This window comes from Myotis nattereri (assembly GCF_964212035.1).
Source record: "Myotis nattereri genome assembly, chromosome: 20".
NCBI classification, from domain to species: domain Eukaryota; kingdom Metazoa; phylum Chordata; class Mammalia; order Chiroptera; family Vespertilionidae; genus Myotis; species Myotis nattereri.
The window spans coordinates 424,045-451,498 of record NC_138096.1 but is presented as its reverse complement, the minus strand read 5'-3'; the positions used below and the strand labels follow the sequence as shown (position 1 = coordinate 451,498).

General features: G+C 66.7%; 3 protein-coding genes across 4 annotated transcripts; 1 reads left to right on the top strand and 2 right to left on the bottom strand.

Annotated features, from left to right (window-relative positions):
- Nucleotides 1-1,932: 1,932 nt before the first annotated feature.
- On the top strand, nt 1,933-6,164 carry GPR37L1 (G protein-coupled receptor 37 like 1). Its single transcript, XM_081114408.1, has 2 exons — nt 1,933-2,595; nt 4,802-6,164. The coding sequence occupies exons 1-2, from the start codon at nt 1,963-1,965 to the stop codon at nt 5,636-5,638; spliced, it is 1,470 nt and encodes a 489-aa protein (XP_080970534.1). The 5' UTR covers nt 1,933-1,962; the 3' UTR covers nt 5,639-6,164.
- Nucleotides 6,165-9,116: 2,952 nt separating this feature from the next.
- ARL8A (ARF like GTPase 8A) lies at nt 9,117-16,364 on the bottom strand. Of its 2 annotated transcripts, none has more exons than XM_081114401.1 (7): nt 16,124-16,364; nt 12,469-12,549; nt 12,279-12,352; nt 11,239-11,332; nt 11,041-11,108; nt 10,758-10,828; nt 9,117-10,163 (listed from the first exon to the last, which is right to left on the bottom strand). In XM_081114401.1, the coding sequence occupies exons 1-7, from the start codon at nt 16,244-16,246 to the stop codon at nt 10,114-10,116; spliced, it is 561 nt and encodes a 186-aa protein (XP_080970527.1). In that variant the 5' UTR covers nt 16,247-16,364; the 3' UTR covers nt 9,117-10,113. The 2 variants fall into 2 exon arrangements, with proteins under 2 accessions (XP_080970527.1, XP_080970528.1); XM_081114402.1 differs by lacking the exon at nt 16,124-16,364 and adding an exon at nt 15,269-15,435.
- Nucleotides 16,365-17,280: 916 nt separating this feature from the next.
- On the bottom strand, nt 17,281-26,536 carry PTPN7 (protein tyrosine phosphatase non-receptor type 7). The gene is made up of 10 exons (XM_081114635.1): nt 26,428-26,536; nt 25,255-25,388; nt 24,636-24,819; nt 24,288-24,372; nt 21,766-21,842; nt 20,586-20,723; nt 20,194-20,304; nt 19,558-19,715; nt 18,259-18,372; nt 17,281-17,993 (listed from the first exon to the last, which is right to left on the bottom strand). The coding sequence occupies exons 2-10, from the start codon at nt 25,311-25,313 to the stop codon at nt 17,900-17,902; spliced, it is 1,020 nt and encodes a 339-aa protein (XP_080970761.1). The 5' UTR covers nt 25,314-25,388; nt 26,428-26,536; the 3' UTR covers nt 17,281-17,899.
- Nucleotides 26,537-27,454: the final 918 nt, after the last annotated feature.

The following is a 27,454-nucleotide window of genomic DNA, read 5'->3' as shown; positions in this document are numbered from 1 at the left end:
TGCTCCCCGCCCTCCCCCACAGCACCAGAGGGGCAGAGCCGGAGATCTCCTTCGGACTCAGGTCTCGGCGGGTGGGCGCCCGCACATGGACCGCCCCGCACGAGGTTCAGGGTGGCACCCGTGACCGCCCGGGGCCTCCGTCGTCCAGGGCCCGGGGCAGCCCAGCCCCTGGCCCACCCCGTCCCACCTGAGTAGCCTTTTTGTCCCTGGCCTCAGGGACATTCCGAGGGAGGAGGATGGGGAATCCCTGGGATCCTGCAGACATTCCCACCTCCCCGCCCACTCGCATCCCAGGGACCGGCCTGGCCCGGAGGGAGGGGTCGTCCTCGAAGCAGCAGCGGGGACAGGAGCAGAGCGTTGGGGGGCCCATGTGGGGTGCCCTCAGGGGGAGTGAGGGATGCGGCGGTGGGGGCACACCCCCTGGCACTTGGTGTCTGGGGTGCAGGGGGCTGGGGGCCAGCAGGTGGGAGGTGACGATGGAGGAGCGAGGCCTGGTTACTGGACATCTGCCTCCACCTAGTGGTCTCTGCCGGTCCAGCCGTCCCCACGGAACCCAGGAAGTCAGGGGGCCTCCCTGGGGTCAGAGCTCACCCAGCACCCCTGTCAGCCCGGTGTGAGGGGGGCACGTTCATGAGAGTGAAGAAGGAGCAGAGGGGCTCAGCCTGTGCCCAGCTCGACGCCTCATGGCTCGTGCCCGACTGTGGGCCCCGAGGTCTGTGCTGGCTGCGGCTCTACCTCTCTGGACTTCAATCTCCACTTAAAAAAATTTTTTTTTAAATATATTTTTACTGATTTCAGAGAGGAAGGGAGAGGGAGAGAGAGATGGAAACATCAGTGATGAGAGAGAATCATGATTCGGCTGCCTCCTGCACGTCTCCCGCTGGGGATGGAGCCTGCAACCCGGGCAGGTGCCCCGACCAGGAATCAAACCGTGACACCCCTGAGCCACGCTGGCTGGGCTGGGCTAGGTTTTTTGTTTGTTTAAAAAATATATTTTTGCCGAAACCTGTTTGGCTCAGTGGATAGAGCGTCGGCCTGCGGACTGAAGGGTCCCAGGTTTGATTCCGGTCAAGGGCATGTACCTGGGTTGCGGGCACATCCCCAGTAGGAGGTGTGCAGGAGGCAGCTGATCGATGTTTCTCTCTCATCGATGTTTCTAACTCTCTATCTCTCTCCCTTCCTCTCTGTAAAAAATCAATAAAATATATTTTAAAATATATATATATATATATTTTTTTGACTTCAGAGAGGAAGGGAGATAGAGAAATAGAAACATCAGTGATGAGAGAGAATCATGGATCGGCTGCCTCCCTCCTGCACGTCCCCTGCTGGGGGGGGCATCGAGCCCGCAACCCGGGCACGTGCCCTTGGCCGGAATCGAACCTGGGACCCTTTAGTCCGCAGGCTGACGCTCTATCCACTGAGCCAAGCCGGCCAGGGCGAGGTTTTTCACTGTGGCTGCTTTCCGAGGGCACTGGCGAGGCCAGGGGCCCAGCAGACGGGCACGGGCCCTTGCGAACGGCGTTGGGTGAGAGGGCTCTGGACGCGGCCCAGGTCCCGCCTCGCTCTGCAGCCTCGGGGTCTCGGACCCGAAACATGGCAGTGTTGTCCCTTAACCCCCGCCCCCCGCCCCCAGGCTGCTGTGAGGCACAAGGGCCTACTGCGCGCTCAGCGAATGACAGCCTCTGAGGGCTGCAGGGCTGACATGCTGTTGCCTGTGGGGCCTGGGAAGGAGTGTCCGCAGGGCAGCAAAGAGAGCTCTGTGTCCAGCAGAGGGCCCTGCCCAGCCCGTGGCCGGCGGGGCGGGCGGGAGGGAGCGGCTGGAGGCCACTGAGGAGGGTGGTGATGCCAGACGCCTGCTGGGGGCGGACCGCGCGGCCAGCTGCCTCTCTCTGCTCCTCGGGCACCGGGTCCCCTGCCCTCACCTACTCTCCGGGGGACAGCTGCCTCTCGCTGTCGGCCATGCGGTGGCTGTGGCCACTGGCCGTCTTCCTCGCGGTGATGTCCTCGGCTGCGGGGCTGAGCGGCGTCCCTGGGGCGGCCCCCCGGCACCCCGGGAGGCTCCCGGCCGGGGCCCTGGACCAGAGGAGCCGGCCCAGGAGAGGCACTGAGGACGAGGAGGCCAGGGGGGTGCAGAAGTACGTGCCCGAGGCCTGGGCTGAGTTCCCCCGGCCCATCCGCCCTGCTGGCCCGCAGCCCACCGAGCCCCGGGCAGCCACCAGCCCCCGCCCAGATGACACCGGGGACGCCCCAGGCAGCGGGCCAGAGCCGGGGGGCCCTCCGACAGGGGTGCCCGGCCAGCGGCTGCAGATGCAGGACCCCCTGTACCCGGTGACCGAGAACTCCTACGGCGCCTACGCCATCCTGCTGCTGGCCCTGGTGGTGTTCGCCGTGGGCATCGTGGGCAACCTGGCGGTCATGTGCGTGGTGGGGCACAGCTACTACCTGAAGAGCGCCTGGAACGCCATCCTGGCCAGCCTGGCGCTCTGGGACTTCCTGGTCCTCTTCTTCTGCCTGCCCGTCGTCATCTTCAACGAGCTCTCCAAGCAGCGGCTGCTGGGGGACGCGTCCTGCCGGGCCGTGCCCTTCTTGGAGGTGAGCGTCCGGGGGGCCGCTAGCAGTGGGAGGTGGGGGCGTGCGACCCCGCGACCCCGCGACCTAGGGCCTGAGTACAGTCTTGCTGCGTCTCCTGCAAACGGGGCCAGGGGACACATAGGGAACTGGCTGTGGGTGGCTCTTGGGGGAGTGGGGGTAGCGGCCTGGGGTGCAGGGCAGCCGGGTGTCCCCCGAGGGAGCTGCTCAGGGCGGCTGTCCCTGCTCTGTATCCTGCGCTGCCCCCTGCCATCTCTCCACCTCGGGCACCGCTCCCTCTCTCAGTCCTTAGGGTGTCTTTCTCTCCCGTGTGCCCGCCCCCTGCCGATGCCCAAACCCCGGGCGTGTGCCCTGACCAGGAATCAAACCTTGACCTCCCGGTTCATTGATTAATGCTCAACCACTGAGCCACACCAGCCGGGCTCCATGGATTTTTAGAGACAGTAGAAGGGATGGGGGGAGAGAGAGACACACATGGATGTGAGAGACACACATCCATTGGTGTGTTGCCTCCCTCACAAGCCCTGACCGGGGCCGAGGATCGAACCTGCGACCCAGGTACGCGTGTCCTTGACCGGGAATCAAACCCATGACCTTTGGGTGCGCGGGCCGATGCCCTAACCATTGAACAACACCAGCCAGGACTGAATGAATTCTTGAAGGATTAAGTGGTGCTTAGGAGAAAGTACTTAGAATGAGAAGAATTCCATGGATGCTGGTTTTTCCTGGGAGCGGCCTGGGGAGGGGGGCATACAGGTGGCTGGCTGGTCCCAGACAGCCCGGCCCTACCCCAGGGTGGGTCTCCGCACACCTGGGGGCTGCAGCCGGGAGGAGGGGCTCTGGTATGCGGAGACCCACCCTGACCCACTGTCTGGCCCGAGGCCTCCTCCTCACCCTCGACCCCTATTGGAGGGCAGCAGTCACCCTTGTAGGAAGGGTGGTGGGTGGAAGTCCAGGACCAAGTTCAAGGCCCTGGAACCCGTATCTGGGAGGGGGAGGGGGTGGTGGTCTCAGGAATGACTCTTGAGAGATCCTGTGAGAGGCAGGGGCGGAGAGAGCGGGCGAGGCCGCCCTGCAGGGGGTCGGGATGGCTCACCCAGGACGCCCAGCGGCCATGCCAATCAGTGGGGGACCCGTCCCCGAGCTGGAGGGGCCGAGCGTGGCCGGAGGCATCGAGCGCAGTCCTGTGTGGTCCTTGTCCTCTGGCCGCTGGAGGCCTCGCCGCCTTTCTTCTCTGGGGCACGCTCCTCGGCGGCCCTGGCGGCTTCCTCTTGGCTCTCGGGCGGTTTTCCTGTCGGCTCAGTGAGCGCCCACAGGGAGGGTGGCGAGTTCGCAACCCCTCGCGGCCAAGCCCGGCTGCTCCGGACACAGCCAGGGTGAGCGTGGGAGTGTGTGTTTGTGAGCGTGTGCGAGGCGTGTTCCCGGAGACCATGTGTTTGCAGGTAACGGGGGCAGAACCAAGACCTCGTCACCTGCAAAGACCAGGACTGCTGAGCCCCTGTGTGGCCACACCCACCCCCCCGCCCCGTCCCCTTGGGGTCTCAGCTCTGCCCTCCAAGGTCTGGCCTGGCAAGTAGTTAGTTCCTCTTCTTCTTCTTTTTTTAAAATATATTTTTATTTGTTTCAGAGAGGAAGGGAGAGGGAGAGAGAGAGAAACATCAATGAGGAGAGAGAATCATGGATCGGCTGCCTCCTGCACGACCCCACATTGGGGATGGAGCCTGCAACCCGGGCCTGTGCCCTGACCGGAATCGGACCTCGACCTCCTCGTTCCTAGGTCGACGCTCAACCCCTGAGCCAGGCCGGGTGGGTGGGCGGGCGCAGTTCCCTGCTCTGAAGGTGGCTGGTTGTTGTGAGGACCTGATGACTGATGGGAGGTGCCTGGCGAGTACAAAATGTTCCATGCAGCGCCGGCCGGTGTGGCCCAGTGGATAGAGCACTGGCCTCTGGACCAAAGGGTCCCGGGTTCGAATCCAGTCAAGGCCCCCTACCTCGGTTGCAGGCTCCTCCCCAGCCCGGGCCCTGGTCAGGCCTCGGGCAGGAGGCAACCCATCGATGTGTTTTTCTTACATCGATGCTTCTCTCTGTCTCTCCCTCTCTCTTCCCCTCACCCTAAAATCCAGTGGAGAAATATCCCGGGGGGAGGATGAACAACAAAAAAAACCCCTGGCCTGACCGTGGCTTCCCTCTCCTCCCCGTCTCCGCCCAGGTCTCCTCTCTGGGGGTCACCACCTTCAGCCTCTGCGCCCTGGGCATCGACCGCTTCCACGCGGCCACCAGCACGCTGCCCAAGGTGCGGCCCGTCGAGCGGTGCCAGTCCATCCTGGCCAAGCTGGCCGTCATCTGGGTGGGCTCCATGACGCTGGCCGTGCCCGAGCTCCTGCTGTGGCAGCTGGCGCAGGAGCCCGCCCCCGCCCCCGCCGGCAGCGGCACCCTGGACGCCTGCGTCATGCGCCCCTCGGCCGGCCTGCCCGAGTCCCTCTACTCACTGGTGCTGACCTACCAGCACGCCCGCATGTGGTGGTCCTTCGGCTGCTACTTCTGCCTGCCCATTCTCTTCACCGTCACCTGCCAGCTGGTCACCTGGCGCGTGCGGGGCTGCCCCCCCGGCGGGCGGAGGCCCGGGGCGTGCCAGGCGGCGGCGGGCAAGCATGGGCAGTGCGAGAGCCAGCTCAACGCCACGGTGGTGGGGCTGACGGTGGTCTACGCCCTGTGCACGCTGCCCGAGAACGTCTGCAACCTCGTGCGGGCCTACCTGGCCGCCGAGCTGAGCCGCCAGACCCTGGGCCTGCTGGGCCTGGTCAACCAGTTCTCCGCCTTCTTCAAGGGCGCCGTGACGCCCGTGCTGCTGCTGTGCGTGTCGCGGCCGCTGGGCCGGGCCTTCCTGGACTGCTGCTGCTGCTGCTGCGAGGAGTGCGGGGGGCCCGCAGACGCCCCGGCCGCCCCCGGCGCGGACGGCAAGCTCAAGACGGAGATGTCCCCCTCCATCTACTTCCACAAGCCCAGGGAGTCGCCCCCGCTCCTGCCCCTGGGCACGCCCTGCTGAGGCCGGGCCCTCCCGGGAGGCCTGCGAGGGGCCGGGGGCGGGCGGGCAGCCTGGCCATTCGGCGTCTCTGTCCCCACGGGTCCGGCTTGGACGGCCCGGCCGTCTTGCTGTCCGGAGGGCGGACTGGGGGCCTGGCGTGGGGGATCCGGGCGCCTCCCCACGCAGGACCTTCCTGTCGCAGCCGGTGGCGGACTGTGATGCTTGTAGATCCTTAGAAACCGCCCCAAACTCTCAGTCCCGCCAGCTGGGAGCCCGAGCTCAGCTGGTCCCAGCCCCGCCCCTGCCAGGTGTGCCTCCCTGAGCCCCCTCTCCGCGCCCCCACCCATCCCGGAATTGGGGGCTCTTTGGGGACCAGCCTGACTTGGCTCTTCTCTGGACCCGATTTGTCCCAGCCTGGGCCCTCCCTCCTCCTCCTCCTCCTCCTCCTCCTCCTCCTCAGGACCCTGGGTTGCCCTGTCCCCACACCCCTGGTTAGGTGAACCCTATAGAAGGCCTTTCTTAAAACACAATAAACGAGGTAGAACTAGCCCTGTGCCCACTGGACTTCCTTCTGCCCATCCTGGGGGTGCTCAGGGGTGCCCGGGCCTTCCCAGGGTGGGCAGTGCCCAGTGGGGGACTCCCGGCCACCTGTCGCTTGACGGCTTTATTTTACTCATTTATTTTAAATGTGTTTTTATTGAGAGGGAGAGATAGAAGCATCAGTGATGAGAGAGAATCACGGATCGGCTGCCTCCTGCACGCCCCACACTGGGGATGGAGCCCGCCACCCAGGCCTGTGCCCTTGACCGGGAATGGAACCGTGACCTCCTGGTTCACAGGTCGACGCTCACCACTGAGCCACGCCGGCCAGGCTGGCCGAGGGCTTCAGAGGGGCAGGTGGATGGAGGGCGCTGAGCTGGATTCCTGGGGAGTCAGAGGGCTGCCAGCTATGCCCCCCGGAGCCCCACCCCCGCTCCCCTCGCCACAAAGCCCCCATTCGAGGGGCACCGGCAGCCGCCCTCCGTGAGCCCCGGGAGTCCAGCCGCTGCCTCTGAGAGCCCCTCTTGTTCCCCAGGAGGACAGCCTGCAGCTGCCTGCCCCCACCCCCCTTCCCACGGGGGCTCCACCCCCTGCCCCCCCACCGCCTGCCCCCGCAGCTCTTCCTGCTGGTCCTGCCCTGGGCACCCACTCCCTCGGGCGGGCGGCCTCGGCCCTGCTTGGGCCCAGAGAATTGGCACCAGGGACATCACAGGGGACCATCAGCCCAGCCATCGACCACTCCCGGCCCCAGGAGTCCAGCTGCCTTCAGAACCACAGAACCACCGGCAAGTCCGCCCTCCAGCCCCACCTAGAACGTGTGTCCTGGGGGGCCGTTGGGAGGGGCAGGGTGCCCGGGGGCCCTGGGCGCCTTCGCCTCGGCCCGCCCCTCCCACACCCCTTGTCCTCAGCCCGCCCTGTCCCCAAACCTCCTCCCCCTCCCGCTCGCTGGGATCTGAACAGCCTTGTTCTCCATCCCTGGCACCCACCCCCCGGGAGGGAGGGAGGCCGTTGCTAGGCGACCCACCCATTCCTCTGAGGACCTGTTGCCGCAGCGCTGGCAGCCCCAGCTTTGTCTGTGGAGACTTGGAGATGGGGTTGGGGGGGCGGACAGGGGGCGATGGCAGGCCTGCGTTTCCTCCACGCCCCTCCCTGTCCTGGATGTGGGGGGCGGGGAGGGGGCCGGGGTGAACCGAGGTGAAGTCGGATCTGGGCAGAGCTGAGGATGGAGGGCAGGCGAGGGGAGGGGGACCCCTCCGCATCCTGTTTGGGGGCCTCTCCCACAAAGGACACCCTCTGCCTCTCCCTCGGGCTGGCCAGCTCCGGGCTGATGGGGCGGGCGGGGGGCTCCCCGAGGCTATGCCCAGCCTCTGCCCCGCCTGCCAGCGCTGAGGCCTGCATAGCGGCCAGCAGGCCAGCGGGGCCTTGGGAACGGGCACTGTCCTGTCCCCCCCACCCCCCTGGCTGGGGGACAATGTGGCCTTTGTTGCTCAGGGGTCCCCGACTGGGCACAGGGGTGGGCGGTGGCTGTGAGCTGGACGCTGACACTCACTGCCCAGGGCGGACGGCAGGAGAGCACCCTCAGGCCTGGGGTCGGGTGGGAGGGGGTCGACCCATGGACCCCCCACAGCTGGCAGGTGGGGGACCATGCACTTGGCGCACGGGGGCGGGGGGATCGCCTCACTTCGGTCAGAGGACACAGTCGCTGAAAGTCTCGGCTCAGCTTTGCCATCAGAGTGGGGGACACCTCCCTCCCCAAACTGGTGGGACGAGAAGCACAGTGTGGGGATGGGGGGGAGGTAACCCTGGCCCCTGCCTTCCCCTCGGGACTTCAGCTCTGCAGGGCTAGAGGCGGCCGGGCCTGGCGGCTGCTCACTCACGGGTGCGGGTGTGGGTGTGGGCAGGGCGCCCCCAAACGGGGCCACCCACACGGATACAGGCCCGTCCCCGCCCCAGGCCTCCCCGTGGTGCCATCCGCCTCTGCCCTGCAGGCCTCTGTCCCATCTCCAGCCCCCGCCTCCCTTCCCTGGAGGCTGCAGCCCCAGGAAGGCAGGTCAGCCCCCAACAGCCCCTCCTGCTCCCCGGCTCCAGGCCAGGGCAGCGCCTGTCGCTGGAGGGGGGACCCCAGCTTCAGCCTCCTCCTCAGACTCTTGAGCTGTTTACCAAACTCTCCCCAGACGTTCCCGGAACTCCTCCGGCCGTGGGAGCGTCCTCCCAGGCCGCCACCTCTGGACCAGCTCCGAGGACCCAGAGCCAGAGGCCTGGGGCGGGGAGGGGGGCGGGGCCAGGGAGGGCGCGGACGGCTGGGGCAGCTCAGAGCCCACGGGGCAGCCCCGGCCCAGAGCCCCGACCTGGAGGGCGGCCGGGCCGGGCTCAGGCTCTGGGAGCTCGTCTTCCTGCAGGGCCAGGCGAGGGAGCCCCACTTCCAGGGGGAGAAGGGGGAGGCGGGACTTCCTGAGAAAGTAGGTCAAGATGGCTCAGGGTTTGGGTGAGCTGTGCCGGCTGCTGTGGGCGACCAGGAGGGGCACCGGGTCGGGGAGGGGGGACAACGGCTGGAGGTGGGCAGAGGGGTGAGGGTCCTGCCCCTCCCAGCCCAGGAGGGAGGCCGCCGAGCTCTGCCCTGGGGACAGGCAGCCGGATCCAGCTGGGCCGTGGGGCGTGGGGACCCACTCAGGCTGCGGGGGAGGTCACAGCCGGGCTGTGAGGACACCGAGCCCCCCCCCGCCCCCCCGCCACCACGATGCCCCAGGCCCCAGGCTGTTCCTTAAACAGACCCGAGCTCCACTTGGCAGCTGCCAGCAGAGAGGAGGCGGGTGAGGGCGGGGCACCCGTGGGAGGCGCCCCGGGAAATGCCCTTGCGAGCCTGTGGGCACCCACCTCCCTCTCTCCCTGTGGCAGTTGGTTGGCCGTGTGTGTGGGGGTGCTGGCGGCCCCCCCCCGGAAAAACAGCTGACACCTCACCCCCCAGCATAAAATGGCTAATTTATTCATGTTGTTGTTAGGAGGCAAAAAAAAAAAAAATGTACAGTTACAAGAATCGTTCTCCAAACAGAGGTTAAATAGGAGCTGGAAAGTATAAAAAAAAATAAAATAGGAAGACCATCACTTTACAAATCATTAAATTAAAACCAATAAACAAACAAACGCAAAGCCCAGAGAGCCACCTCACCCCATGCCGAGTTCTCTCCTTGTGCGACTGTAAAAAAAAAACCCCGGAGAACAGAAAGCGAGGTGCCCGTGGGGGCGGGCGGGGGCCTGGGAGGGGCAGGGGCTGCGGCCACAGGCGTGGGGTGCTGGGCCCCTGCCCCTGGGGCCTGGTGGTCTCGGGCAGCTGGCTGTGCCTGGGGCCCTAGGAGGCCGGGGGCAGAGAGGGCTGCCTCTGGGGGCTCCGTGGGCACGTGACATGCAGGCAGGGACCGCCAGGCTGGGAGGCGGGCGTGCACGGGGCGCGGGGCGGCCACCGGTGCCCAGGCTGGTACCTGCCCCTCCAGGCCGCCCCTCCCGGATCCTGCCTGGCGCCCCCGCAGCATCGAATGGTTGATTTTAGTCTTTGCTTAAATTAAAAAATTAAAATATATATACATATATATACTGTACACACAGGACAATAACAGAAGAGTGTTGAAGAGGGCGGGGGACAGGGGACAGGGGAGGGGGGTCTGGGGCCAGGGCTGCTGAGAGGGGGAAGCAGGGTGGGGGAGGGGGCAGGGGAGAGGGGACCGGTGAGGGGGAGATTAGGGGACCAGGGGGAGCGATTTATTTTACAGTAAAAACAGGAGTTCAAACCTCAGCAGAACAGGACTCTGGGGTCCCCAGAGGGCCCCTCCCCACACCAGTGATGTGGGGCGGGCTTTGGGGGGACGCGGGGTGGGCTTGGGGGGGGACGACGCGGGGTGGGCGGGGAGCTCGGCCGCAGGGCTGGGTGGTGGGTCCCTGGTCCGAGGGTGGGGGCCGCCGTCTCAGCTCCTCCGCGACTTTGAGTGCTGGATAAGCCACTGTAGGGTAATGTCTGGGGGTGGGGGGTGGGGGAGGAGAAGAGGAGGTGATGGGGCTTCCCCCTGGGGCCCTGACGTCAGCCCAGGGCTCCCCAAACTGCAGCGAGGACCCACCCTCAGGGCATCGAAGCCCAGAGCCATCCAGCTCGGAAAGCCCCAGACGGGGGGCATCGGGGTGGGTGCTGAGAGCCAGAGCAGGAGGGGGTTTGGGAAGCGCCCACCCCCCCTGGGATGGTGCAGGTGGGAGGCCAGGCCGGGGACGCCGACAGGGCAGGTAAGGGGCTCAGAGTGCGGCCTCGCCCGGTTGGCGTGGCTCAGCGTGACCTGTGGGAGGCAGCCCTGTGATGACGTGTCTCTCTCCCTGATGTTCCTCCCTCTCTCCCTCTCTCTCTCTCTCTCTCTAAAAAATCAGTAAATACGTGAAAAAGAAAAAAAGGAAAAAAGACTGCGGCTTCTGACGGCCTGACCCCCAACCCCAGGAGAGCCGCCGCGCTCTGGGATTCCAGGAGAGGGTGGGAGTGAGGGCTTGGGGGGGCCAGAGCACGGAATCACCCAGGGGGGCCTCCCCCTGCCCCCCCTCCCCCCACTGCCCCCCAAAACCCACGCACCGATGTTGTCCTTCTCTTTGCAGGAAATGGAGTAACAGCAGATCTCTCGGTCTTGGATGGCAGACAGATTCCTGGGTGGGTGGGGGGGGGACCAGAGACGAATGGGCCCTAGGCTGGGGGGTGGGGGTGGGGGGAGGGTGGGGGGTGACGGGGGGGGGGGGAGCGGAGGCTGGCTCTCAGGCGGGTGGGCTCTGCTGCCCCCGTGTGGCCACCCTGAGAACAGCAGCTCGCCGCTGGCTCCCAGGGGCCGGGGTGCGGGGAGCCGCGCGGTCACCTGACTCACATTTTCTCAATCAGCTCCTTCTCGTCCAGGGCTCCCGGGAGGTCTCGCTTGTTTCCCAGGACTAAGACCTGCGGAGGAGGGAGGACGCGCCCAGGTCCAGGGGGGCTGTGGCCGGGCTTCTGCCCTCTGCCTGCTCCCCTTCCCCCCCACCCGTCGCCCCCTGTCCTCGGCCGCCCTGGGGCCCGCGGGGAGGCTGACCGGGATCCCCTGCAGCTGGGGCTTGTCCAGCAGGTTGTGCAGCTCGTTCTTGGAGGCCTCGATCTTCTCCTGGTCGGCGGCGTCCACCATGTACCTGGGAGACGGGTGGGACAGCCCGTGACGTCACGGGTGAGCGGGCGGGGCAGGAGCTGCGGCTCTGGTTCTAGGGGCCTGTGCGCCTGGGCCTGGGGGCGGGGGGGGGGGGGGGGGGTGCCGGGAATGTCTCCTGGGCTGATGGACATGAGACTTGCAGCACTCCCAGGCCTCTGAGCCTGGGCCCCTGAGATCAGCCCTGAGCCCGGGCCTTGGGGGTCAGCCGTGAACCTGGGCCCCGGGGGTCAGCCCTGAGCCTGGGCCCTGGGGGTCAGCCCTGAACCTGGGCCCTGGGGGTCAGCCCTGAGCCTGGGCCCTGGGGGTCAGCCCTGAACCTGGGCCCTGGGGGTCAGCCGTGAGCCTGGGCCCTGGGGGTCAGCCCTGAACCTGGGCCCCGGGGGTCAGCCGTGAGCCTGGGCCCCGGGGGTCAGCCGTGAGCCTGGGCCCCGGGGGTCAGCCGTGAGCCTGGGCCCCGGGGGTCAGCCCTGAGCCTGGGTCCCGGGGGTCAGCCCTGAGCCTGGGCCCCGGGGGTCAGCCGTGAGCTTGGGCCCCGGGGGTCAGCCGTGAGCCTGGGCCCTGGCGGTCAGCCGTGAGCCTGGGCCCTGGGGGTCAGCCCTGAGCCTGGGCCCCGGGGGTCAGCCCTGAGCCTGGGCCCCTGAGGTCAGCCGTGAGCCTGGGCCCCGGGGGTCAGCTGTGAGCCTGGGCCCCGGGGGTCAGCCCTGAGCCTGGGCCCCTGAGGTCAGCCGTGAGCCTGGGCCCCGGGGGTCAGCCGTGAGCCTGGGCCCTGGCGGTCAGCTGTGAGCCTGGGCCCCGGGGGTCAGCTGTGAGCCTGGGCCCCGGGGGTCAGCCGTGAACCTGGGCCTTGGGGGTCAGCCCTGAGCCTGGGCCCTACAGGTGACGGGGGGAAGGAACAGGGGAACAGGGGTCGTGACCCCGCGGACACTCACACGATGGCGCTCACGCCTCGGCAGTAGCGCTCCCACATGCTGCGAAAGCGGGGCTGTCCCCCGATGTCCCAGAGCTGAGCGAGGAGAGGGGGCGGTGGTCTCAGCAGCCGACAGGCAACCAGACCCTCGCTGCCCCTGCACCCCGCCCCCTCCCGGGCTCCCCCGCCCCCCGCCCTCCCTCCACGCCCACCTTGATGGTCACGTTCCCCTTGGTGATCTTGCGCATGTTGAACCCGACCGTGGGGATCATGTCCTCATTGAACTGTCCTGACTGGAGGGAAAGTGGGGGTTGGAAAAGGGGCAAAATCGACAGGACCCCCCCTCAGGGGCCTCCCGGCTGCGAGAATGAGGCGAGAGGTCAGAGGTCTCCCATCGTCCGCTGCAGGTGGTAGAGGTCGCGGTTGGATTCCCGGTCAGGGCACAGGCCCGGGCTGTGGGCTCGATCCCCAGTGGGGGGCGTGCAGGAGGCAGCGATCCACGATTCTCTCATCAGTGATGTTTCTCTCTCCCCGTCTCCCTTCCTCTCTGGAATCAATACAAATATATTTTTTTAAAAAAAAAAAGGAAAGAAACTAGAGGACCCATAGGCTCCCATGAAACTGAACGCCCCCCGCCCCCCGCAGATGTTATTGTGAGCAAACGGGGTGCCAGTGCCCCTGTGACCCCGCTAATTGGGGGCCCCGTGAGGACTTCCTGTCCCTGGTCATGTCTCTCGGCTCACAAGCTCCTCACTGGAGACCAACCGCGGACCAAAAATAGGAAGGGGGGAACGTTCCAGAAACACACAATTCCTAAGCTTTAAATCGCGCGCCGTTCTGAGTAGCGTGATGACATCGCGCGCCAACCCCACGCTGTCCGGCCGTGAATCGGCCCTTTGTCCGGAGGCTCCACGCTGGGCCGCGTGCAGGACAATGAGACAGTCTGTAGCTTTTTCAGCTCGTGGTGATAATGGTTCTGTGTTGTTATTAGTCACTGTTGTTCATCTCTTACGGAGCCTGGTTTTCAAAGTAAACTTTATCCCAGGTGAGCACGTGCAGGAAGAAGCTTGGTCAAGAGCCCTGGCCGGTGTGGCTCACTGGATGGAGCGTCGGCCTGCAGACCCAAGGGTCCCGGGTTCGAGTCCGGTCAAGGGCACGGTTGCAGGCTCCTCCCTGGCCTGGGCCCTGGTCCGGGCGCGTGCAGGAGGCAACCCGTCGATGTGTTTCTCACACATCAATGCTTCTCTCTGTCTCTCCCTCTCTCTTCTGCTCTCCCTAAAAATCAACGGGAAAACGTCCTCGGGGGAGGACTGGGGAAAAAAAAGAAAAAGAAAAAAGCTGGTGAAGATAGGGATCGGTGCTGCCCGCGGTTTCAGGTATCCGTCGGGGTCTGGGGACCACTGTGACCCTAAAGTCAGCTAGCCCAACTCTTGTCTGCACCATGAAGCCCCTGGGGGTCGGCCCCCCTCTCCCAAAGTCCTCTGTGAGTCAGACATCCATCTTCCTGCGACACCCACCCCCATTCCTACGCCCCCCCGCCCCGGGCACCCCATGGTGCACCTTTAAGTATTTGAGAACAGCCCTCTCCTCCCTCACAGGCGAAAACACCCCTCCGTTCCAGCATCCCATTTCAGACGAGTTTTAGGTTCACGGGTGCATTGTCTGTGATTTTTTCCCCCCAGCTCACACCCAGGGGACGGAGAGGGAGAAAGTGGGTGGTGGGCTGGGGTCTGCTTCTTCATTTCTCCCTGAGGGGTGCTCTCCAGGGGACATGCACGGGGCAGGCAGGGTGCCTGCGGGGCCCAAGGGCCCAAGTACCTGGAGTGACCCCGATCCCGGAACTCCCCTGCAGCCCGTGGGGTGCTTTTCCCAAGGAGCCCCTTTATTGATTGATTGATTGATTGAGTTTGTTTGTTAATCCTCATCCAAGGTTATTTTTGCATTGATTTTTAGAGCGAGCGGAAGGGATGGAGAGACAGAGAGAGAGACACATCAATTGGTTGCTTCCTGTATGCGCCCCAACCAGGGCCAGGGATGCAGCCGGCAACCTCGGTACACGTCCTTGACCAGGAATTGAACCCAGGACCCTGTAGTCCACAGGCCAACGCTCTACCCACTGAGCCACACCGGCCGGGGTGGGAAGCCCCTTTAAGGGGACACTCGCCTGCACTGTAGGGTGTGTGCGTTGAAGGACAGATTTCTTATCCAAAGGCGGAGCGCGGGCTGGGGACGGGGACGGGGACGGTCCCTGTACGCCCCAGACACTCTCCACCCCAACAGTGCACCCGTGACTCGGGGTTCTGCCCCCCCCCCCCCACCTATCATGCCGCCCAGTCTTTGGGCAGGATGCTGGCCTACAGGGGAACCTCCAGACCAGGAAACGGAACCACTGGGGTTCCCCGGAGCCCTGTCCGGGAACACCCTGGAGACCGAGGGGGATACCTAGCTCGGTCATGAGGGCGGCAGCAGCTTATTTCTCCTCTTGGCCGAACCCCCCTCTCCCCCTGACATCGCCGGGGTGCTAATGCCTGGAGGCTGGGCCAGGCAGGCTCGGATCAGGGTCAGGCCCTGTGTCCTGCTCAAGGGCCCAGAGCCAGGTCAATGCCCGCGGTGTCTGACTCCAGGGCCCCCGCCTGGGTAGACCAGAGGGCCCGAACCTTTGTGCCAAGAACCCCCGCGTGGGCCCGGCGATCCGCCCAGACACGGGTCCCCGTCCCTCCCGCCGTCCTCGGGCCCTCGGGTCTCAGGCGACGGATGCCCCTTCCGGGACCGGCCAGGCAGGGGGGACCCAGGCTGGCCGGCCACACTGCTTTGCTGACCCATCTCGTCAGCATTGCGGGCCCGTCCCTGGCCAGCCCGCCATTCGCAGAATCCCCGGGTTGGGAGCTGGGACGGGTCCCTGGACCACGGCAGCCCAGCCCCGGCCTTCCCAGCCCCACGCCCGGCCCCATCAGCGGGGCTGGGAGGCCCAGGCCATGCAGGCCGCAGCCATGACTGCAGCCTTGTTCCTACCACAGAGCTCATCTTCCCCTTTTTCTCCAAGACGGAGACTTAACTCCTTCCCCGCCACGCCCGGGGCACCCGTCTCCGGGCACCCAGCTCCGGCTGGGCTACGGGAAGCCCTCGGGGCCACGGTCTCCCATGGTCTCCCACGGCCCCAGCGTGGGCAGTGCCCTCCAAGTCATCTCTGGTCCCCGGCACCTCCTCCTGCAACTTCTGAGCCAGGCGGAGCCTCCAAACTCCCTTTAGGATGCGATGCCACCCTCCCCAGACCCCCGGGTGCCAGATGCCGCCGGTCCCAGCCCGGGAGGGGGCCCTGGAGGAGGAGTCTGGCTCCAGCCTCCGGCCTCAGCTGACTCCACTACCCCGGGGGTGGGGGGGGGGGGGAGGCACCTTCCCTGCCCCTCCATAGCGCGGGGGCTTCCTCTCCTGGAGAGAAGGGGTTAAAGCCTCCGGGTGGGGCTGGCGGGGCCCAGGCCCCCTCCCCAGGCCCTGGGGCCTCCGGGTCAGCCACCCGCCGCCGCAGGCTGGGCGGGCACAGGCCTGGCGCTTTCGCCCCGTCATGCCCCCTGGAGCGGGGGCGGAGGGGCCAGGCGCGGCGGGCAGAGGATCCCTCCGGCCTGGTGAGCCCTTGGGCCCTCGGGCCGCGGGTCCCGGCACCAGGCCTGTCCCCGGTCCCCCGCCCCCGTCGGGCCGGCAGGGAGGGAGGGAGACGGGGCGCACTCACCCGCCCGGGTCCCTCGGGGCTGTGCTAGGCCCCAGGCGCCCGGCCCGGCCAGGCGGGGACCTCGGCTCCCCCGGGCGCGGCGGGTGCAGACAGGCCCCGGCCGACCCCCCGCGCCCCGGCCCCGCGCGCCCCGCACGCACCGCGATCACGTTGACGAAGGTGGTCTTGCCCGAGTACTGCAGCCCGACCAGCGTGAGCTCCATCTCCTCCTTCCAGAACAGCGCCTTGAACCAGTCCAGCAGCTTGTTGAACAAAGCGATCATGGTGGCTGCGCTGCTCGGCCGGGCGGCCGCGGTGCGCCGGGCTCGCGGGGGTGCGCCGGGCGGGCGGGCGGGCTCCGCGGGGCTGGGGCGCGGGGCGACTCGCGGCCGGATCGGCTCGCCGCTGGGTGTGGCCTCGGCGCCTCCTCCGCCGCCGCCGCCCCCCGCGCGCCCGGAGCCGAGCCGGGGCCGCGTCCTGCTCGCGCCCGAGCGCGCGCGCCGCTCGCCGTCGTCGCCGGAGCGGGGCCGGGGCGGGTGCGCGGGGCCCGCGGGCTCAGGGCTGGGCCTGGCCCGCGGCGGCGTCCGGGCCCCTGGGAGGAGCGACGATTCGTTGTATTTGTCCCCCTGGCCCGGCTGCCTGCGAGCCCGGCTGGCACCCTGTTCCTTCCTAAAGGGTGGGGGGCTGGGTGGGTGCGCTCCCCGGAAAACAGGAAGGCGTGTCCGGGGTGGAGAGGGCGGCTCACCCCCTTCCCCCGGACGCGAAGGCCAGGCCTCCCGCTGGGAGAGAGAGGGTGGGAGGCTTTGTTCCCGGAATTCCCGCCTGTGGGCGTCTCTGGGCATCTGGGGGGGGCCCCCAGTTCCCTCCCCTGGCGTGTACCCAGCCGTGGGGAGCACCGTGTGGGGGGCTTTGCCAGCCCCTCTTGTTTTGTTCATAATTTACGGGAACCACGTGTTTAGGAGCGTCTGGTCCAAAGTGAAATGGATGTTTAGAGGTTGATGATGGCGTTTTACTAATATCACTTAGAACAACTCCCAGGGGAGGAGAGGGCCAGCTCCCCCGGAGCAGCTGGGGTGAGTGGGCAGTGAGCGAGGCAGGTCCACAAGCTGGGCCTGGGGGCGGGGGGGTCCCCACACTTTCTCTCCTCCAGGGACTTCCCTCTGCGGCCTGCCCCGGGACACGTGGGGTGAGGAAGCGTCAGGCTCCTACGGGGAGAATTTGGACAAGGGCAGGGCCAGAAGTTCCTGCATCTGGCGTCTTGGGGGGCTGGGGGGAGGGGGTCCAGGTGGAGGTGATCTTGCCACCCAGTAATTATTTTTATGAATATGTTTTTATTTTCTTAAAAAATATTTTTAAAAATTGATTTCATACAGGAAGGGAGAGGGAGAGAGAGATAGAAACAACCATGATGAGAGAGAATCATGGATCGGCTGCCTCCTGCACGCCCCACACTGGGGATCGAGCCCGCAACCCAGGCCTGTGCCCTGACCAGGAACGCAACCGTGACCTCCTGGGTCATAGGTCGACGCTCAACCCCTGAGTCACGCTGGCCGGCTGGATTGCTCTTCCTTAACGGCAGCAAAGCACAAATGCCCCTGTCATACCCGCGGAGGCCGAGCTCCGGGCACCGGGCACCGTCTGTCCCTCTCAGATCTGCTCGAATGCCAGCTACCGGCCTCAAGTTCTGAGTCAAGGCAGGCTCCCCTGACAGCCACTGGGGGCCACTAGAGGAAGCAGAGGCGTGGCCGGTGGTGAAGACCTGGAGTCTGGCCGTGGTCCTGGCTGATCAGGGTCCGGTGGCCACACATGCTCGCTGAGGGGGCAACCCTTCCCCAGGCCCAGCCGGGGGGCACCCGGGTTTCAAGGCCCCCTTTCTCCTGACCCACCTTCCCGGGCCTGGGGAAGGGGGCGCCTGGGCTGGCGGAGGGCGCCGGGGGTCAGGGGCTGGGCTCCCCGGGCAGCTGGGCAGCGTACAGGGCCAGGGTGTGGTGCAGGAACTGGTACTGCTCCGAGGTCTGGATCATGCCCCCCCTGTGGGGACAAGCAGGGACCATGAGTCTCCTTCCCGTCGATCCTTCCTCTGCTTCTCTCTCCTTCCTGCTGCTCCTCAGACCTTCTCCCCCATGGGAGCCCCCTGCCCTTGCTCAGGGCTGAGTCTGGGGGAGGGGTGCCAAGGAGGGGACGCCCCACACTGGCACCTGCTCTCGCGGCAAGTGCTGGGTGGTCACGTGCCTACGAGCACTCTGACCCCGAGGCCACCTGGCGTCCTTGGCCCCCCGCGCCCCCGCGCACCCACCTGTCCAGCCGCAGTTGGCACACGATGCCCAGAATGTCCACTTCCCCTCGGGCCTTCAGCTGTTGACAGCCTATGCGGGTGGCGATGAAGCAGCCGGTGCGGCCAATCCCTGCGCTGGATGGAGCCAGGGAGGGGGCGGGGGGTCACAGGTGACTGGGGACGTGGGGGCCGGGACCCCCAAACTGACCCACTCTACGGGGGGGGGGGCCGCGGGGCGGGGCAGGGGCCAGGCCGGGGCAGGCAGGAGCCGGCCCTGGACCAGTTACGTTTCCGACTGGCCTCGCTCAAAGCCTCTAAGGTCGCCCTCCGGGCCCGGTGGACGCCTGATGAGCTGTTGACAGCGGTTTCCAACGGCCGGACGGTGCCCACGCCCGCCTTGCTGACCCAGGCCGCCTTATCGGACCAGGACTTCCTCCCGCAGACTCCCCACAGCGGTCACCCGGCCCCACTCCCGCCTCGGGCCACTCCACGGCTCTCTCTCTTGCCCTTTCTCCTTAGGAATTCTTCCCAGGTCCCAGGGGCCACCTGTGTGTGTGGGGGGGTGGGGGCGGGGGGGACATGAGCCCCCCGCCTGTCCCTCGGCTTCAGTGCTCAGCGTTCCGCTTTCTTTAGGATACGGACCCCCGGATGGTGTCCTGGCTTTAAGCGTGTCCCCTGCATGGCCCCCGCTCCCCCCCAATCCACCTTTTACTTTGTAGCCAAAGGAATTCTTTTAAATGGCAAATCCGAGTGTCTTAGCCGGTCCAGCGAGGGCCCCTCATCCTCTGGTTTTCCAGCATCTTCTCTTATTAAACCCCCTACCCTCCCCCACCCCCATGACCTCCAGGCCCCCTGGCCTCTAACCACTTGCAGCAATGCATCAATGTGAATAGCTCATCTCGTCTCTGGGCCTTTGCACATGCTGTTCCACCTGCCTGGACCAGGCCCCCTTCCCCTGTCACCTCTCAGGTGTTAGCGTAGCTCAGACTGCTTTTGTCCAGGAAACCTTCTCTGGCCAATGTCTGGGTTGGGCTGGGTGGGGGGCGGGGCCAGGTGCCTGTGAGGAGGGCGGGGCCAGGTACCTGCTGTGGGGAGGGGGCGGGCCAGGCGCCTGTGGGGCGGGGCCAGGCGCCTGCGGGGGCGGGGCCAGGCGCCTGCAGTAGGGGTGGGGCCAGGTACCTGCTGTGGGGGCGGGGCCAGGTGCCTGCAGTGGGGGGCGGGGCCAGGCGCCTGTGGGGCGGGGCCAGGCGTCTGTGGGGCGGGCCAGGTACCTGCTGTGGGGAGGGGGCGGGCCAGGCGCCTGTGGGGCGGGCCAGGTACCTGCAGTGGACCAGGATGGGCCCGGAGCTGGCGGTCACCTCTGGGCTCTCCTCCACCTCCGCCACCAGGCGCAGCAGTGGCGCGGCTGACTCCGGGGTCTGGTGGTCCGGCCAGGCCGAGAAGAGGACGTGCTTCACTGACCGGCACTTGTCCTGGTGCTGGCATGGGGACAAGGGCGGGGCCCGGGGTCAGGGGAGGACACCGCTGCCTTCTTCCTTGGTGCCAGGGCGGGCAAGGCCGAATGACCCCGGGGTGGTCATGGACCCCCAGCCGGAGGGCCAGCTCTCCTCCTGCCCATCACACTCCTTCCCGTGGGGAAGGGACACCGGCGGGTGTGGCTCAGGGGCTGAGCACCGACCTATGACCAGGAGGTCGCGGTTCGATTCCCGGTCAGAGCACAGGCCCGGGTTTCAGGCTCCATCCCCGGTGTGAGGGGGGTAGGAGGCAGCCGATCCGCGATTCTCTCTCATCATCATGGATGCTTCTCTCTCCCCCCTCTCCCTTCCTCTCTGAAACCAATAAAATCTATTATAAAAAAGAGAAAGGCTTGATGAGCAATCCTTGGCTCCCAGGGTAGGCTGGCCCCATCCCTGAGCAGCTAGGACGGCCGGGCTGCCCGGTGGGCCCGGCCTGTACCTGGACCGTGAGCTGCCGCACGGTGTATTCCGGGAGCTCCCTCTCCTCTCGGACGCGGATCCGGAAGGGCCCGTAGGTGTCCTCGTCCGTGGGCCAGTAGTGGACACATTTCTAGGAGGGAGGGGGCTGGGAGTCAGAGGAGGAGTGGCTGTCATCGGGGGCAGGGCCAGGGCAGCAGACAGGGGAGTGGGTGCCTTCCCCACCCCCACCCCCTTCCTCCCACCCTCCCCTGCAGATGAGATGCTCACCCAGCTCCACGGGGTGCATCTCAGGGACTCTGAGTCGGGCACACTGGACCTGCCGACATGTGCTCTCGGCCCCCAGGGGGGTTCATAGCTGCCCCGAGTCGGGGTGTGTGTGTGGGGGGGTGTGGACGGGGGCTCTGCTCCTACCTCCTTGGCCTCGCGGAGCTGGGTGAGCATGACAATGAGCGGCACTTCCTCCTGCCACACCATCTCCCAGAAGTCCGCCACGGTGTTGGGCATGGGGCCCTGGGTCGCAATGTAGACCTTCTCCTGCCCTTCGTAGCCCTGGCGGGGGAGAGGGGGCACAGGGGGGCGGGCTGAGGAACAGCGAGAGGAGACTCCGGGGACCCACGCTCTGCAGGTCCTAGGATCAGGCTGAAGCAGTAAGCGTGCACATGCAGACACGTGCACACACAGGCACGCATGCACACACAGACACGTGCACACAGAGACACGTGCACATGCAGACACAGCTGTACACACAGACACACACGTACACACAGACACAGCTGCACATGCAGACACACGTGCACACGCAGACACACATGCGCATATAGAACTCAGGTGTGCCCACATAGACACGCATATGCACACACAGACACATGCACAAATGCACACACCAGAAGCACACAGTGGGAAGGACGTGGGTTCTGTTGTGAGGACCATCTGGGTGCCACCCCTGTGCGGCTGCTGGCTGGCTGTGCCACCACCAGCAAGCGACGGGCTTCCGTGAGCCTCAGTCTCCCCATCTGTGAATTGGGCATCACCCCGGCCGTGCAGTGCAGGAACAGAGTGCAGGTCAGACTCCCAGTTACCGCGGGACCAGCGCACGTGAGGCCTCTTTAAACCCTTGGCTTCCCCCTCCCCCGCGTTCTCCCCGCACAAAACATGAAACTACGCCTCGACATCCGTGGGGTGAACGTTTCCCTTTGCATCTCGCTCCCGTGCACTTAGGAGCGAGACGAAGCAGCGTCTGGCCAGCCCTCCTTTCTCTGAGCGGGACCTCGGTCCACCTGGCTCACCTGCCTGCAGGTGGGGATCCAGTTCCCCAGGGTCCCAGCCTCACCTGTCCACCTCCCTGCACCTGCTGAGCCCTGTCCTACCGCTTCAGGCCCCTAGAGGGCGCTACTGCAAGGCCATGATGGAGAGAGGGGAAGGGGGAGACGAGAGACCTCGGCTGTGTTCTGGGGGGTGTTGTGGGGACGTCAGTGCCTGGGCCGGCCCGGCAGGACGGCCGTGGGTCTGAGCCGGAAGCCTCCGGCCCCCACGGGAGGAACCCCCACCCCAGCCCCCACCCGTCCGTCCGTCCGGCCGGCCGGCCACTCACTCGGATGTAGTTGGCGTTGATGTAGTCCCCATCCTCTTGGCTCCGAGCCCGGCCGAGACACACGCGGCTCTGGGGATCTGGGGAGTCAAGAGGCCAGGGGCCGGAGGTCAGAGGCCACACGGTGACCTGGGAACCCCGCCTCCAGCAGGCCCGGAGGGAGGAGAGGCCCCGTGGTTTTAGCCTCGCACCGTGCGTGCGGAGCTGGCGACGTATTTTCTGCATCGACATTGGGAGCCACGGCGTGTGGTTCAGAGCAGGAGAGGGGCAGGGTCGGGGCCGCCATCGGGGGGAGGTTAGCGGGTGTGGGGGGGCTGTGTGTGGGGGGGGCTGGCGAGGAAGGAGGGATGCACGTCCCCGTGACCCCGAGTCCTGAAGGTCGGGTGGGGGAGGGCAGGGTCCTATCCCAGGGACTGAAGAGATGCTGTGAAGGAGGAAGCTTTTCTGCCTTTGCTGTTGTTAATCCTCACCCGAGGATATTTCCCCGTCGATTTTAGGGAGAGAGCGGGAGAGACGGAGAAACATCAGCATGAGGGCCCCGCCGGGGAGGAGCCTGCAAGGAAGGTACGTGCCCTTGACCGGAATCGAACCCGGGCTGACCTGCTACCCGCTTCCCACGGAGCCGAGCAGGCTGGGGCCCGAGGACATTTCCCCGTGGATTTCTAGACAGAGTAGAAGGGAGGGGGAGACGCAGAGAGGAGCCTCGATGTGAGGGACACGGCGATCGGGTGCCTCCCGCCTGTGCCCCTGACCAGGGCCCGGGACCCAGCCTGCCACCCACCTACAGGCCTCGCCCCTCAGAGTCGGGCCCCCTCTCCGCTCCTGGAAGTGAGCGAATGAAGCCAAAGCTTCCTCGACCTGGCACAGGGCTCTGCAGACCTCGGCTCTGCCCCTCGCGCTGGGCAGGCCCTTGGGGGCCAGGTCTGCCTCTGAGGCCTCGGATCCGCCCTCTGGGGAGCAGGGGTCAGCCCTCTGGGGCTAGGACCACCCGTGGGGACGAGATTTTCCTCTTCTGGCCTTGACTCAACTCCTCAGGGCCACGCTCGATCTTCTGACCTGGGCTCAGCTGTGCGGGGCTTGGCTAGGCCTGCAGAGAGTGGGCTTGGCCCTCGGGGGCCTATGCTCGGCTCTTTGGGGTTCGCTCGGCTTTTGGGGCCTATGCTCGGTTCTTCGGGGACCTCCCGTCCTTGGGCCGACCCTCTATCCCCGGAGCCAAACCGGCCGGGGCTGCAGGGAGCTTTCCTGGGGGCGGATATGGGATTCCGGTGAGTGAGCTGCCTACAATCACCGGGAGGTGAGTGGGTGTCAGCCCGTCCTCCGAGGCCCAGGGCGTTCCCAGCGCCCGTCCCCGTGGGATGCGGAGACCAGCTCCCGAGGAAGGGAGGGCACATGGCTCCCCCAGTGCCCGCCTGGCTCTGGGCCGAGGGTATGAGGGGGCGAGGGGGGGCGCGCAGGCATCTCAGGCAGAGGGACCTCCCCTCTGTGGTTGGGGGTTGGGTACAATCAGGGCAGAACAGGGCTGCTGCCTGGCCCCCCGCCAGGCGGGCAGGGGCTGGGCCCCTGGGAGATGAGGACCGGCAGGCGCTGGGCCGGGGCCCCCAGGACTGGGTGTTGCCGGGTTCGTGGGGTACGCGGGCCGGATAAGGCTGCTCAGAGGGGTGGGGCGGAGGGAGCGTCTCCATGGCCTCATGGCCACAGGCCTCCTGCTGCCTCTGAAAGGGAGCGGCTGTGGGTCCCAGGCCGGTCCAGCTCCCAGCCCCCCCCCCCCCCCCCCCGTGACCTCCATCTCCTTCCAGGTCACTGTGCCCCCAGCTCCAACTCCGAGTCCCCAGGCCCCGCTCTGGGAGCCCCTGATGGTACCTCCCCCCCCCCCCACCGGAGGCCTCGGCTGGGGTCCCCCACGTGGAGGAAGAGCTGGAAGGAGGTTTGGGGCCACTGGGTTTTGGTGACCGAGGGCGACATCGGCAGTGTCTCTGTGACTCGGTTTCCCCATTTGTAAAAGAGGGACCAGGCCCTAGCCGGTGTTGCTCAGTGGATAGAGCATCAACCTGCAGACTGAAGGGTCCTGGGTTCGATTCCCGGTCAGGGCATATGCCTGGGTTGTGGGCTCGATCCCCAGTAGGGACCGTGCAGGAGGCAGCCGATCGGTGATTCTCTCTCCTCATGGATGTTTCTCTCTCTCCCTCTCCCTTCCTCTCTCTGAAATCAACAAAAATATATTTAAAAAATAAAATCGGGATCATCATACTGTACCACCAACATCGGGGGTCGTTTCGAGGGACTCGGTGGGGAGCAGGGTCCCCCGGGAGCCCCCCCATGTGGGACATGGACTCTGGCCAATCCTGGTGTGGCTGTGGGTCGCGCCCTCCCCCAGCCGTGCGGCGTTGGGGTGTCTGCTGAGAGCAGCGGCCCCGTGTGTGCTCGCTGCCTCTTCCCGGGCTGAGCTGTGCGTCCCGCCTTCTGGACTCGCTGGCCCCCGGGGACCGTGTCCCCGCCCCCTTGCTCCCCGCGGCCACCATCCTTACTTGGCAAGATGGTCTTGTATCGGTCCTTGGAGGCGTGCCCGGGGACATCCAGCTCTTCGGGGTTGACAAAGTTCGGGGGGATCTTCTGGCGGGGGGGGGGGGAGACACCAGTGAATGGCCGGCACCCCTGCCCAGCCCCAGTCCCCTGCCCCCTTTTCTGGGGGAGCTGGGCCCTGGCTGCCTGGCCCCTCCTGGCAGCCCCATGCAGGCCTGGGTGGGTGGAGGGCAGAGGAGGACTGTGGCGCCACCTCCTTCCTGGAGCCCCAGGGTCCCCTTCCCTACGGGCCCCGAGAGGCAGCCCCCCAACCTCCTGCCGTGCCCAGGGCGGGGTGACCCCCGAGTCCTTACCAAGAACTCCTCTTCCAGCTGCTGGGGGCTGGGGGGCTGGTGCTGCAGGGCCCAGCGGGTGAGGGGGTGCCCGGCCGTGCGCAGGAAGTGCAGGGTGACCTCTCGAGGGGTGTTCACGGAGCAGATGGGCTCCACGGCGCCCAGGGACCGCACGTCCAGCACCAGGGCCACGCTGGAGCCCCGCCTGCGGGCACAGACGCGGGGCCTGGTGAGCCCGTGACGGACGACGGCTCCGCTTGCCATAGTCCCTGTCACTCGGCCCCTCCCGTCTCCCCTGACCTGGGGCCCAGCGGGTTCCAGGGCTGCGGCCCCTTCTCAGCTCCGCTCCCCAGAGCAGGGTGGCCGTGAGTGACCCAGCTGCTCACTCCGGCCGCCCACCTGTCCCCCTCCCACCGGGTCCCTGGGGACCTGCATCCCGACCTGGGACAAGGACAAGGTGGACATGAAACACTGTGCCCCAGACAGGACATGCAGACGACATGCAAACAAGGCCCTTGGGTTTCCTTTCCAGACTGTGGTCTGGGCTCAGCTCTCAGGGCTGGAGTGGGGATCGGAGGGGACAGGGGGCCGAGTGGGGGGCTCGGGGCCAAGAAGGCCCCTCCCCTGGGGAGCATCTCACCTCTCCTGCAGCCGCACGTGCTTCTTGGCTGGCGCTTGGGCGGGCGGAGGCTGGGCCATGGCTGCCCCCCACGGGCCTGGACCATGCTGGGCGGGTGCCGGGCCGGGGCAGGCTCACTCGGCCATGAGGTTCGCCTGCAAGACAGAGCCCTGGGCTGCTGACTGTCGGCCTGGGGGGCAGGAAAGGGACCCCCGGCCCAGGCTGCCTTCCCCCCTCAGCCTCCTGTTTTCCCTGGCGTGTGCGTGCGTGTGTGTGCGTGTCACTGTCACCGTGGGAAGCCAGGTTCTCCACGGGGCCCCGGGGCAGCCGGCAGCCTGGGGTGAGAGGAAGGGCGAGAGGAGAGAAGAGATTGTGGGCGAAGATAGAAAAGGATCCAGGAGGGGCCGAGCCGAGCGGGCGGAGGGGCTGCCCGAGACCAAAGCTCAGGGGCCCCAGGCCGGGGCCCAGGTGAGGGGGGCCGGAGGAAACTCCAAGTGGCTATTGTGTGTGGAAGGGCGGGGACCGCACGCAGCCGCCACCTGTCAGCCCAGACCAGCCCCCGTGAGGCCTCCTCTCTGAGTGGCAGCCTGAGGCCGCGTGCAGCCGGGGGCACCCAGGGGAGCCCCTGGCGAGACCCTCTCCTGACTGCGAGCAGCCTCCTCTCACCCCCAGTCCACCCTGGCTTCGGGGGTCTCGTCCAAGGAGGGAGATTTGGGGGTGTTCCTTCCTCCTCGGCCCATCCCCCCAGCTCCCCAACCGTCACAGGAAATGGCCTCACCGAGCCAACCTCAAATGGTGCAGCCGGGGCTGGGGCAGGAGAGGGGCACGGAGGTCTGGTGCCACCTCCTCTTGGGGGGCAGTCCCCGTGCTCCAGGGCCAGGGTCATGACTTCTGAGGTGTGTGTATGTGGGGGGGGGAGGGGATGGGGGGCTTAGGGTCCCTAAGGCCACAGGGGCCGGGGCGAGGAGGGCAGAGCAGCCCGTGCAGGTGTGAGGGGTGCAAAGGGGCTCCTTAGCTCTGCTCCCCCCGCATCCCCCATCCTCCCGCTGCAGGGACCTCGGCTAGATCTGCACCCGTCTGCCCGCCGGGCCCGGGGCACCCAGCGTGACCTCCTCCGAGACCCCCGCCTGTCTCCCTGGGGTTCCCGCCGTCCGTGGGGCTACAGGCCGCCTCCTCCCCTCTTGCCGGACTCACCAACGCAGCTGTGCCCCCCAGGCTGCCTCTGGACAGCTGTCTGTCTGTCTGTCGGTCTGTCTTTGAGGCGAAGGAAGCTTCAGGAAGCCAGCTTCCTCCGCCCCTCCTCGCTGCCACCCACGCACACCCAGCTGCCTGCTGCCCTCCTGCCACCGCCAGGGGTCGGTGCCTCCTGCCGGGGCCCTGGGACAGGCGGGCAGCGTTCCCCAACCTCTGCCCTGGGGCTGGACGGGAGCCGGACATCCCTGACCCTCCCAGCTGCCCCACTCCAAACCCCTTCCCTGGGCTGTTCCTCCGCCGGCCGGTCAGGTCCAGCCTCCGCCTGCTCGCTGGGCAGAGTGAGCGGACCCCAGGTGGCGGCTGCTCCGTGACCCGGGCCCGAGCCTGACGTCCACGTCTCTGCTTTGGCCTCGGAGCCCTGGCCTGGCCACACTGGCCCCTCCCGGAGTGGGGAGTTCATGGTCAGGCACAGGCTGGGTCTTCCCAGAGCAGAGGTGATGGGCCCGAGGGGCCCAGGCCGGGCCCCAAGGGTCACCCCAGGCCCCAAGCCACACCCCAGCTCCCAGCTGCCTCTGGTCGGAGATGGGCCAGCCACTGGGAGACAGAGATGGCAGAGGTAGCAGAGACAGCTTATAGGGGGGACTTGGGGGGCCTTTGCAGCCCCCAGCCCCCTCCAGGCCTCCTCCCAGAACTCTGACCTCTACTCAGAAGGCTTATAGCCCGGCCGGCGTGGCTCAGTGGCCGAGCGTCGACCTATGAACCAGGAGGTCACGGTTTGATTTCCAGTCGGGGCACATGCCCGGGTTGCAGGCTCGATCCCCAGTGTGGGGCGTGCAGGAGGCAGCCGGTCCATGATTCTCTCTCCCTCGTTCATGCTCCTCTGGGGGTGGTTTCCCCCAAAGGGGCTGATCAGAGCTGGGCAGTAGTTGGTACCTGAGACGGGGGTGGGGGCAGGACCACCTGGATACATGTGGGAGGCACCCTGAGCCTGGCCTCTGCCTCAACTGCCCCCAAACCTGCCCATCCC

Excerpts from the sequence above, each read along its gene's own strand:
- GPR37L1 (XM_081114408.1), top strand. The coding sequence starts at position 1,963 with ATGCGGTGGCTGTGGCCACTGGCCGTCTTCCTCGCGGTGATGTCCTCG. Across the intron at positions 2,596-4,801 it reads GGGCCGTGCCCTTCTTGGAG|GTCTCCTCTCTGGGGGTCAC; the intron begins GTGAGCGTCCGG and ends GTCTCCGCCCAG.
- ARL8A (XM_081114401.1), bottom strand. The coding sequence starts at position 16,246 with ATGATCGCTTTGTTCAACAAGCTGCTGGACTGGTTCAAGGCGCTGTTC. Across the intron at positions 11,333-12,278 it reads CGAGGCGTGAGCGCCATCGT|GTACATGGTGGACGCCGCCG; the intron begins GTGAGTGTCCGC and ends CCCGTCTCCCAG. Across the intron at positions 11,109-11,238 it reads CCCAGCTGCAGGGGATCCCG|GTCTTAGTCCTGGGAAACAA; the intron begins GTCAGCCTCCCC and ends CCTCCTCCGCAG.
- PTPN7 (XM_081114635.1), bottom strand. The coding sequence starts at position 25,313 with ATGGCCCAGCCTCCGCCCGCCCAAGCGCCAGCCAAGAAGCACGTGCGG. Across the intron at positions 24,820-25,254 it reads CACGTGCGGCTGCAGGAGAG|GCGGGGCTCCAGCGTGGCCC; the intron begins GTGAGATGCTCC and ends CTGTGCCCGCAG. Across the intron at positions 18,373-19,557 it reads CCCATCCTGGTCCACTGCAG|CGCAGGGATTGGCCGCACCG; the intron begins GTACCTGGCCCG and ends GGCTCCATCCAG.